This window comes from Carlito syrichta, unplaced genomic scaffold (genome assembly GCF_000164805.1).
Source record: "Carlito syrichta isolate Samal-C Ts95f unplaced genomic scaffold, Tarsius_syrichta-2.0.1 Scaffold308917, whole genome shotgun sequence".
NCBI classification, from domain to species: domain Eukaryota; kingdom Metazoa; phylum Chordata; class Mammalia; order Primates; family Tarsiidae; genus Carlito; species Carlito syrichta.
The window spans coordinates 510,845-522,899 of record NW_007253013.1 but is presented as its reverse complement, the minus strand read 5'-3'; the positions used below and the strand labels follow the sequence as shown (position 1 = coordinate 522,899).

General features: G+C 41.7%; 1 protein-coding gene across 1 annotated transcript in view; it reads left to right on the top strand.

Moving 5' to 3' along the window:
* The window catches only part of GRHL2 (grainyhead like transcription factor 2), a 182,886-nt gene that overhangs the window by 141,835 nt on the left and 28,996 nt on the right, over positions 1-12,055 (top strand). Inside the window, exons 11-13 of the mRNA XM_008066408.1 lie at positions 1,744-1,831; positions 2,317-2,456; positions 7,208-7,239. Coding sequence (XP_008064599.1) covers positions 1,744-1,831; positions 2,317-2,456; positions 7,208-7,239 — 260 coding nt within the window. The remainder of the gene's footprint in view (positions 1-1,743; positions 1,832-2,316; positions 2,457-7,207; positions 7,240-12,055) is intronic.

Genomic DNA, 12,055 nt, shown 5'->3' with positions numbered 1-12,055 from the left:
AGAATTTCAACGAGCCTTTGCTTATATTTCACATTCATTTGGACAAGGTGAAGTTTGTGCATTTAACACTTCATTTTTTGAAAATATTGTTTTTTAGCACAAAAACTGCACAAGACCCTAATATATGCTGAAGAGACTTCCAAAGCAGATATTTCTGTTTTATGTTCCTTGTACTGTGAATTTCCATGATCTGTAAGTATCAATGGCAATTCAAAGCTTCAAGTGCAGCACCGTATAATATTTATTCCCTTTGATAGTAAGTAAAATAATTACTCCCTTGGGTAGTTTTTTAAAATATGAAAATGCATAATTTAAATTATGGTTGTGATATTATAACTTTCCAAATCTTGTTCTGTAAAGCTCTTAGAAATCACCCGGCACAGAGTAAGTGCCATGTAAGCATTAGCTATTATTGCTCATTCTTCAAGAATGAGCTGAAAAGCCATCTTCCGAATGATGCCTTCACTGACCGTAAGCCCTCATTGTGTCATGACCTCACCTTGGCCAGAATTGGGAATCTGCCTTTTTTTTTTTTTTTTAAAAAGTCAATTTGATAAGTAGAAAATTTGTCTGATTGTTTTCATTCAAGCCATTTATGTGTGACTTTTTCTGTGAGTCGCCTATTTCATGACCCTTGTCTGTTTTTCTAATGGACACTAATATATGTTAGTTGAATCATTATTTGTATATTAAGGATTTAATACTTCATGTGATATTTTATTGCAGGTATTCTCACCAATTTAGCTTTGCCTTTTAATTGATTCTCCTATTTTTGCATACAGAAGGATTAGATATTTTACCCATAGCAGAACTTCTTTCAAAATTGGAATCAATCCCTTCAAACCCTGCCACTGATTTATCACTACATTTATGGAATATTCTAAATCCTTTGTTGTCATTTTAACAATGTTCATGTACAAAGTGATCTTGTATCTTGTATGGTTTTCTCGTGCCCTCCCTCATTTTCACCACTACCATGATTTTTTTTTTTTTTTTTGAGTCAGGGTCTCACACTTGCCCAGGCTGGAGCACAGTCGCATGGATCACGGATCATGATTCACCTCAGGCTCGACCTCCTGGGCTCAGGCAGTCCTACTGCCTCAGTTTCCCAAGTAGCTGTGACTACAAGCATGTGCCCAGCTAATTTTTTAATTTTTTTGTAAAGACAAGCTCTTGCTATGTGACCTAGGCTTTCCTCAAATTCCAGGTGTCAAGCAGTCCTCCTGCCTCAGCCTCCTAAATTGCAGAGATTATAGGCGTGAACCACCATGCCTGGCCCATGGTCATGATTTTTTAAAAGTTCCATTACAACAAGCAAAGGAAGCATTTTATCACTCCACTTGAAAGCACTCTCCATGCCTAGGAATAAATGCAATGGGTCAGTGCTTCATCTTCTGACATTTTCTTATAATCACTAAGGTTACTTAATGGTCTTCACCGAGTTAGGGAACTGAGTCTGTTCTTTCCACATGGTTTTAAAACTGAAGTTCTTTCACTAGGCAAGATACCAAAAAAGGAGTAAGTCTGGGAGAGGTGGGATGGATCCCTTGTGGGTCGGAAATGTAGTATAGATTCACGAGTGGTCTCGGCTTTTCCCAACCTTGCCAGCGGATTGGAAATAAGGCTACCTGGTTTCCTCTTCCCCGTATTGTGTCATATTCCCATGACTCATGTGTGCGATAGTATTTTGGCATGCTCTGATAACATGCCTGGCATTGTCTGTATTTGTCTTTTCCCTATCAGGGAGCAGAAAGAAAAATCCGAGATGAAGAAAGGAAGCAGAACAGGAAGAAAGGGAAAGGCCAGGCCTCCCAAACCCAATGCAATAACTGTGAGTTTCACTGACACTGACTTTGCTTTCTAAGGGGGAGACTCCAGGTAGGTTGGGCCCACCTGGGGGTCAGGTGGGTAAAACTACATGTGTGCAAGGCACGGCTTGCTGTCTCCTGACAGTAGAGACAGGGTGATTATCCCTGTGCAAAGCAAACAGAATCACATGAGCACATATGTTTGAGCTTGGAAGGACTTTGTGGCACCACGAACACCAACATCCTCCTTCTACAGAAAAGGAATTTGGGACACACATAGGGGCAGGAGGCTGTGAGGGGTCCCGAGTTCCACCTCACGACTGCTCACTCAATGGCTGCTCTTTCTGTTGGTTTGGCTGGGTAGAGGTTGTTAACGTGTGTTCACATGTCTAGTATTTAGAACACTTCATAAGAGAAAAGCATGAACTTTAGCTAAACGAGGACTTATCGCTGAGAGTTCTTAGTCATACATAACCCTCTCATTTACGGGTTTTGTGATCCCATTCAGCCTCTGACGGGAAGATGGCTGCCATACCTTTACAGAAGAAGAGTGACATCACCTACTTCAAAACCATGCCTGATCTGCACTCACAACCGGTTCTCTTCATACCTGATGTTCACTTTGCAAACCTGCAGAGGACTGGACAGGTATGACTTGCCTGCTAACATTCACCTGCCATCCATCCACTGGGCTGGTGGGGCCTTGAACGCACCTCAGCAGTATTGACCTTAAAAATAAAACCCTCCTTCCATTCACTGAAGGGAAAGTCAATGTCATTTCTTACAGTTAATGGATTTTTAAAGAAAGGAATGTCTCAGGAGAGGAAACCGACTTTCTAAAGAAGGGGAAGCAAGGGGAAGAGAAGAGCGAGCTGATATTAGTAAAGTATTGAGATAGCAATGAAAGAGGAAGAAAGTAAGAAGGCTGATAACCTGTAAGGAAAGTTGTTAAGTTTTGACACGGCAGGATTATCTTAATGCAATAGAGCTCTACCTAATGGTGAGAAGTTGAACTGCACCTATAGCTTCATAAAATTGTACAAAGGGAAAAATTTATCTTAGATTAAATAAAAATTCCCTCAACAATGTTTCTCTTAGTAAATGAACGGGTCTCTCATTCACTAGATAAATCATTGCACATCAAAAAAAAAAAAAAATGAGACTCTAGACACTAAGCCCTCTCCCTCTCCCTTTTAAAAAATTCCTGTCCTCTAGGTATATCTACAAGTAAAATAAAATATCTAATAATATACTAACAAATGCCCAATAATTAAGTCACTATGGTAGCTAAAGTTGATGAAACATTATGCAGTCCAAAATTTTAATTATAGAAACTATATACCAATATGATAATATTCAGTGGGGTAAAAAAGTAGACTAGCAATTTATATTATGATCTCAGATATGGAACTAAATTTGAAGGGAACAGGAAAAATTGCAACAATTATTACAGGGATATAAGATATGGCTTTTTTCCTTTATCTTTAGTATCATTTCTTTTATGTAATACATTAAAATTATGTGAATAGAGGAAAAATTAATTATTTCCCTAGCATTGGTCAGAATTGTCTTTTTCCTTACCAATCAGATTTTCATGAATTTTGCATTGATTTGTTTTCTTTTAAACCCCAAGTCCTTTGAGGAAACCTCTGTTTTGAGAAACAGGGGCATGCTGACACATTCCAGTTTTTCTTAAATTCCAAGTGTGCGGACACTCATTGGGTTGATCTTAGCTAGAAAGATAAATCATTATTGGCTTCACTTTCTCTTTTTGGATAATGTTTTGCCCTCAGTATTCAGTGTGTTATTTCATTATATGTATGGGACAAAGCAACTATACAACCAGAGCTTTGTGTTGCTGTTCTTGATACGGCGTGGTAATAAAATATCTCTATTCAGTCGCTTCTTCTTAGAACATATTTCGACTAAAAACTAAGTTAACATTTCCTTCTTGTCTTACTTGTTTGATGGGAACAAGGACACGGGGGGGAGGGGATTTTATAATTTATCAAGATAATAGGACCAGCACCTAATTTATTTTTTAATTCCCAAGAACCTGGTGATGACTGGTATAGCCTCTGTCTTTGCCCCATGGGATCTTATAGAGCTAGTTTTCTACACCTTCCAGAAGACGGTCATTGAGTTACATTTTTCTTATTGTCTCATTTACTGTCGTGATTCTGGCTTCAGTTCTGTGTCAACCTTGACCACCTGACCTGTTCTCTTGGCAAGATTTCTCCAGGATATACAAAACTGTAAATAAATCTTAAGAGAAAAAGCGCCCCTACCTGGCTGCTGGTCCTCTGACTTCTCTTGCTCCTTGGGTGTTATGAGACCGGCTCTCAGCCTGAGGTGAAATCAGAAGGAAAATTCTGCCTTCACAGTTTATTGATTTCAGCAGTTGCCAAGCAGCCCAATTAGCATCCGCCTTGGCGCTGTGAAGTTAAGTCCTGCTATCTGGAGGTCAACCTCGTAGAGCCCCCAGGCTTCCCCTGTGGCCCTAGATTCCTTGTTGCGGGAGTCAGTGAGGGAGCCTGCCCCAGCTCCTGGCAACAAGGGAACACACACCATTGTGCCCTGGAAGGACCCTGAATATCCTATGGTTGATCAGCGAGATTAACTGAAGGAAAAGCAGCTTGGACAGTGACTGGCTGGGGCCTTTAAGGCTGCCTTTCTAGGAAGAGCTAGATGCCTGGAAGACCCTCCAAGAGACAGAAGGGAAGAGGCAGTGCTGAAGCCTTAAATGTGGGGCTGGGCAGGGATCAGCCAACTTTGACCTGCAAAATAAGAACCTGCAGTGGCTGGTCAAAGGTTGGGGCTGGTTTACTTCAAGGTGAGAGGGAAGGTGGAGAGAGACAAGCAATGGTGAGCAGCTCAGAAGCCACTGTAGGCCCGAGTCTTGCTAAAATCAGTGGCATTGCAGCTCTGCACACTGCAGAACCAGCAGCTCTGTGGCTCTCATGGTCGGTGAGGCACCCCTGAGTTATGCTGAAGCCACCTCAGCTACAAGGCAGCAGCTCCTGTTCACCCAAGGACATCGCCGGGGCATGAGTATTTTCACTGTTAGTCCATGCCCTGCGCCATCATTATCTCATTGATTTATACGTGGATTGGAATATTCTGCAGACAATGATCAAAAACTAAGATGAGAAAATGAATCCAATGGAAGGCATCTTAGAGACTTTCAGTCTCACCGTCCCTATATGGAAGCCCTGAGTCCGGGCTGTTTGTGTCTGAATGTCTTCAAAGGACATGTGACTAGAGGAGCTTGGAGGAAACTGGGATGCAGGAGCATCGTCTTCTCAGATATTCTATACTTTGCAGGCATCACCTTCCTCCAAGCACCTGAACCCAGGGAGGACCCCTCTCCTCCCTCACACTCTCAAGAACAGTCTCTTGCACTGGTCTGTGAACAGGAGTTCTTGATAAGGATTCAGCTTCCCAAGTTCCAGCCCCGGTCTTTCAAATTAAAATCTCTGAAGTGGGTTCTAGGAATTTGCATTATGATTAGGTCCCACGATATTGTTGTACACTCTAAAGTTTGAAAATCATGCTCTAAAAATTAAACTAGTGCATTGGGCACAGCAAGTGACAAGGAAGAAACAGTGGGTTGTTATGTTGAGATTAGGAGAAATAACAAAGGAAGGGACGTGACAGGGATGGTGAATTGGAGCCATCCAGGAGGAGCAGAAAACACTTAAGAGAAAGCTGCTTCCGACTTTGGGTCACCAACCAACTTGATGGAGGCTGGGGACCCGGGCAGGGTAGAAACATTTGCCATGAAGAAAGCAACAAAACACAAGGCAACTTCAGAAAAATTTTCAAAACAATCCAGCTGCATAGTCAGTGGTATGATCCGGGCTCTCTCATTTATGCGGGTCATGCCATACTCTTGTAAGTGGACGGTCTCATCTCTAGTTCATCCCAAAGACAAATCTCCAAATGCCACACTGAAGCCTGAGGTGAGAAAAAACAATTTATCTTTATTTTATTTTATTTTTTTAAGTGGGAGGTCACCCAGACTGGAGTGCAGTGGCACACTCACAGCTCACCACAGTGTCAGCCTCCTGGGCTCAGGAGATCCTTTCACCTCAGCCTCCTGAGTACAGACTTGCCACCAATCTGTCTGATATTTTTAAAAAATTTTTGTAGAGACGGGATCTCACTATGTTGCCCAGGCTGATCTTGAACTCCTGGGCTCAAGCAGTACTCCCACACATGTCAGTCTCCCAAAATTATGGGATTACAGGAATAAGCTACTGTGCCCAGCCCTCCTTTATTGCTTTCTGTTTAGGAAGAAACCAAGTATACAACAGCCATTAAAAAAAAAAAGAAGAAGAAAAAGAAGAGATCCCATAGAAATCTGATCTAATGACTAGAATGATTCACTCCAAGAGAGTTCCAAGTTACAAATTTTGTTATATAACTAGGTCTAGACTTGGCCATATCCAAGAGCTGCCAAGAGTCTTTGAGAAAGTTTGTATTCAGGTTGTCTGTCTAGGCATAGCTGTTTGCTTTCTAGCCTGGGCAGGGACAGTGACTAATATACTAGAATTGGAGGCTACTTTTGAAGTTAATATATAAATATCTGATACTAACTCAGGTATTCTTCTTCACCCAAATACAAGTGATCTGAGGTACACAGCTATGGCTCTCAAAAGACCCACAGTTAATGATAAGAAAGAATTGGGTCAAGAGAATATACATACATAGCAAATCCTCTCTAGGTTTCTATAGTTCCATAAAATCAAAAGGATGCTTCATAATTTCTTTAATGTGATCCTGCCTTCCTTGGCGCTGACCACCTAAATAATTCCGTCCTTGGAGAGCTTCATTCTGGCCAGGAACACCTTCCAGAACGAATTGACCTTTCCCAGCCTGAAGATAGTTGACTTATAAATTTTTGTGGTTCTAAATTTTTGAGGCCTGGGTTACTGTCGCACTGCTGGGGGACCCTCTTGTCCTCTCCCCCCAATTGGCAGTGTCTGGAGTCATCTCGCCTGTGGACCAGATGGGATGGGTCACTCACAGGCCAGGAGCCACCCTGCAAGCCAGAGCCTTTTGAAACAAAGCATTTTAGATCTGGTCAATATGTTTCCTTAATGTCAAAAGCAAGATTTGGCTTAGGGCCATAGGTAATCTGATCAGACTGACTTTAGCTAGAAATAATCTGATTTTCAATTTTATTTCATTAAAATCTAATAATTAACCCCATGGTGAATGTAAGGAGGTTAAATCTGCATTTTCTTAGAAACATACACACAGACAGCATCATTAAACAGATTGGTCTTTTGTCTTTTTAAAGAGACTGTTGATGCCTTAGGAAAGTCTGTTCATCAGGTACTATATTTCCATTTCTCATCTCTGACCTACAATGAGCCTATTGTTTTGTTCCACAGGTGTATTACAACACGGATGATGAACGAGAGGGGTAAGACACTCAGTTCTTTCACTTGAACACCCAGTCGGTCCATGTCAGTGGAAATGGCTCTCCTGGTACTGGGGAATCTGGGCAGGAAGCAAAACCTCCTCTCACCTCAGAACTCAGAACTGAGAGAAGCTACTTGATTCTGAGGACCGTGTGGGAGGGAGGCTGTGGGAATGATTGCCTTTCTCCTTCCAAGCTTCTCTTCTTTTTTTTCCTTTCCTTCCTATGATCTGCCTCTGAATAACTAGCTGTTTTTCCAAGAGACCCACCTCTTCCATTCCATCCTTTCACCTATAATCCAGTTACTGAAATCTTCCTGATATTCTTTCCTACCCATCATTTGACTCCCAGCTCAAGGTCAAGCTGAGCCTGAGACAAGAGCCCAAGGAGGCAGCCTGACCCACTTCCAGTACTGCCTGGGCTACATGCACAAGCTCCTCCAAGCCCTCTCTCTGAGATGCGAGCACATCAGGCCAGAGGGGAGCCTGGTTTGAATGGGAATTGAGCTGAGAACCTCTTCACTGTTCTCTGGGATTGTAGATAAGAGAGGGTCATAAAGGCGCCCAATGTCTCCACATCAAGTCTCTGTGTAACAGCAATCGGAGATGTTCTCCATCTTTGTGTAGGATATATGCCCACCTGAATGTGGTACTGCAGTCTTTCAGGGGCAACCAAATCTGCAAATTGTTTTCTAGCCATTAACTCATTTTGTAGTCTCAGAATTTTAGAGCCAAAAAGAAACCTTAAGATCATGTAGCGAGACTCCTCTCCTAGACAATGGTAACATCTATACCACATCCTTGACAAGTGGTCAGTTAGCTTCCACTTGAATACTTCCAGTGAGGGAGCACTCACAGTCTGTGAGACAGCTCATCCCACTGATGGACCATTCCAGCTTTTTTGTTTTGGGCGGGGTGGGGACGGGGGTTGAGTAGAAGTCTCCCTCTGCTGCCCAGGCTAAAGTTGCAGTGGCACGCTCAAAGCCACCGCAGCCTCGACCTGCTGGGTTCAGGCAATCCTTCCGCCTCAACCTTCCAAGTAACTGGAACCACAGGCATGTGCCACCACACCCAAAGAACTTTTTTAAAAATTTTATTGTAAGCCGGGCTCGGTGGCTCAGCCTGTAATCCTGCGCCTTTGGGAGGCTGAGGTGAGTGGATTGCCTGAGCCTGCGGGTTCGAGACCCGCCTGGGCAGCGAGACCTCATCTCTACAATAAATCAAAAATCAGCCGGGCGTGGTAGCACGCACCTATAATTCCAGCTACTTGGAAGGCTGAGGTGGAAGGATCGCCAGAGCCCAATGGGTCGAGGCTGAGGTGGCTGGGAGCGGCCACTGCACTCCAGTCTGGGTGACGGAGTGAAACTCCAACTCAAAAAAAAAAAAAAATTTATTGTAGAGATAAGGTCTCATCAAGTTGCCCAGGCTGGTCTCAAACCTCTGGACTCAGGCAATCCTCTTGCTTCCACCTCCAAAAGTGCTGGGATTACAGGTGTTACACCTGGTTCCATTCCAGCTCTTACAGAGCTATTTCATCTGCTGAGATGACATCTATCTATCTTCTCCAACTTCTGCCAATTAGCTTGAGTTCTGCCCTCTGAATACGTCTCCTCACTCCTCATATTCAGATGTCCTCTTCTCCCCGGAAACTGTTCTTGGTAAAATATACTTTTACCTCTCAACATCTTAATTACTATACCCAAAGGTATACTACTAAATTTGGTAGTAGTCTCTTTAAACTTGGCTGTCAGAATAAACACATGTTCTGCATCACAGGAAGAATTGCAGATTTTATTGGGATAATTTCTTTTTATAACCTGGATGATATTTTTCTCTTAAAGCAATTAAGAACTGTATTCACTTTGAACATCTACTTTATGTTCTTGGTTTGCATTTCATATGTGTGACTAAAATTTCAAGATCATTTTATTCAAGTGACCGTCAAGCCAGGGCTTCCCTATTCTGATGTGATTAATATATTTACTAGTGAAACATTTCCCAGTTGGTGGGATGGAATAGATTTTGCTGAGCTCATTCCTAGTGCAGAGGTTGGTAAACTGTAGCCTGAGGGCCAAACCAGGGTCACTGCCTGTTTTTGTACAGTCTGCAAGCTAAGAATGGTTCCCCCATTCTTCAGTGGTAGAAAAGAATTCAAAAAGAAGAGTAGCATTGCATGATGTGAAAATTCAATGAAATCCAAGTGTGCATAAATAAAGTTTTATTAGAACACGACCATGTCAATTCCTTATGTGTTGTCTATGGCTGCTTTGATGCTGCAATGACCGCACAAGAGTAGTTACAGCAGAGACCCTCTGGCCTGCAAAGCCTAAATATTTACTGCCCGGCTCTTTACAGAAGAAGTTGACCACCTTCTATCCTAAAGGATTGAGAATCTCAAAGGAGTCAAGTGACTCTCTAGTTGGTTAGGGGCAGAAACTTGTCTAGGACTTGACCTCTAAATTCTGAGTTCTAAATTTTCTTTTTCAAATTTTTATTTTAAAAATAAAATTCAGGATTGGGTATACAAATGGTCCTCATACAGGTAAAGTTTGCCTCACTCTGGTCCCCACTTCACCTGGTTTGAGATCAGACACCCTTATTGATGAAGTATGCCTCTAACTCCCTCCCCTGGCAGTTTTCTACTATTGCCAATCCCCTTCTTGTAGTATTATAATTGTTCAGGGTCCTCTTATGAGAGAGAACATGTGGTACTTAGTTCTTTGTTTCTGTGATAGATTATTCAGTATTATAGACTCTAAATCCATCCAAGTTGCTGTGAAGTTCATAATTGTGTCTTTATGGCTGCATAATATTCCAACATGTATATGTACCATATTTTAAAAGTCCAGTTCATTTTTGATGGGCAGCATGGTTGGTTCCATGTTTTTGTTATTGTGAATAATGCTACAATAAACATGTGTGTGCAGATATCTTTTTCATAGTGTGATTTGAGTTCCTCCAGGTATATTCCCAGAAGGAAGATTGCTAGGTTATATGGAAAGTTGATTTTTAGATCTTTTAGGAATCACCACACTGTTTTGCATGGAGGTTGTAATAGTTTAAAATTCTACCAACAGTGTAGAAATGTCCCCTTTTCTCTGCATTCTCTCCAGCATCTGTTGTTTTTTGTTATTGATGATAGCCATCCTGACTGGAATTAGGTAGTATCTCAGTGTGATTTTAATTTGCATTTCTTTGATGATTAGTGAGACTGAGCATTTTTTCATGTATCTGTTGGCTGCTCATAAGTCTTCTTTTGAGGCGTGTCTATTCATATCTTTTGCCCACTTTGTGGGCATTCACTGGATGCCTTAGCTTTTGTCAGATAACAATTGGCAAATATTTTTTCCCATTCTGTGGGCTGTCTCCCCACTCCCTTGATGGTTTCTTTTGCTTTGTAGAAGCTTTTCAATTTGGTGAGGTCTCACTTGTCTATCTTATCTCTATAGGCATGGGCAGTTGGGGTTTTGATCAGGAATTGGTTGCCAGTTCCAATTTCCATAAGGGTGTCTATTGCATTTTCTAAGGTTCTTATTGTCTGAGGTTTTACATTTAGGTCTTTGATCCATTTAGAGGTGATTTTTGTGTATGGTGATAGGTAGGGGTCTAAATTTTCCAAATGCTTAATTCATTTATTTTTTTCTATCTTGGCACATAGATAACTTATTTCCAGTGGTTGCAATGAGCAGAGATGATGAGTACCATCTAGTCTAATCACATATCTAATAAGGCATAGTGTGGTATCACAGGAAGACGTTGATCCCAAACTCCGGAAGCCCAAGTTCCATTCCAGAGCTGTCGCTTACTAATGTGAAAATTTGGGCCAGCTCCTTGATCACTGGGCTTTGGTTTTCTTCATTTGACATTGCGAATTTTCATATAAGAAAATCTCTAAGATATTAAATCATTTTATTTTCCTCATGGGAAAACTTAGTGCTATGAGTGAGAAGTGCCTGTGATCCTAAATGCTCCCTGATGTGCAGATTCCTGTTGTAAATCTATCTCACTCAAACTGTCCTTCCCTGAAGGCTGACTACAGTTAGATGACCAGTGGCTTAGTAATAACTCCACTGGCCTGGCCTCTCTGTAAGAATTATCCTAAATTATTGCATAGTCCTGGGCCATAAGTTCTGCACCTCTTGTTCTTACACATCTTCTAGAGTTTGATTGAACAATATGGACCGCATTGGAGCTGCAGTGTTAATACATGGTAGGTGTGTGGCTATTTTTTAGTTGGAAAATGTAGTTTATTTTAAAAATAAAAGTAAATGAGAGAGAGAGAGAGAGAGAGAGAGGAGATTCACCTCCCTGAGGTAGGGAAGGGGGTATTTTTTTTTGTCAGGGTCTCACTCGGTTGCCCAGGCTGGAGGGCAGTGGATTGATACAGTCTTGACCTTCTGGGCTCAGGGATCCTTCTGCTTCAGCCTCCTGAATAGCTGAGACTACAGGCGTGTGCTAATGCCTGGCTAATTTTTTTCTTTCTTTCTTTCTTTTTTTGGAGACGAGGTCTCACTATGTTGACTAGGCTGGGATTATAAGTGTGAGCCATCATACCCAGCCTGCATAGCTATTGTTATATGTAAAAGTAATAATTAGCATTCACTGGATGCCTTGGCTAGGCACTGGACTAAGTGCTTTATGTGCATCATCTTATAGAATTCTTTTAAATTTCCTTTTACCTCCATTTTCTAATGAGAAAATAGGCTTCAAGAGATTAGGAGACTTTTCAAAGTCACATAGTTGGTAAGTGATAGAGGCAGGATTTGAACCTGGCTCTTGATGGACTTCCCATCACCTGCTTTTAGCCATTGTGCCCATGG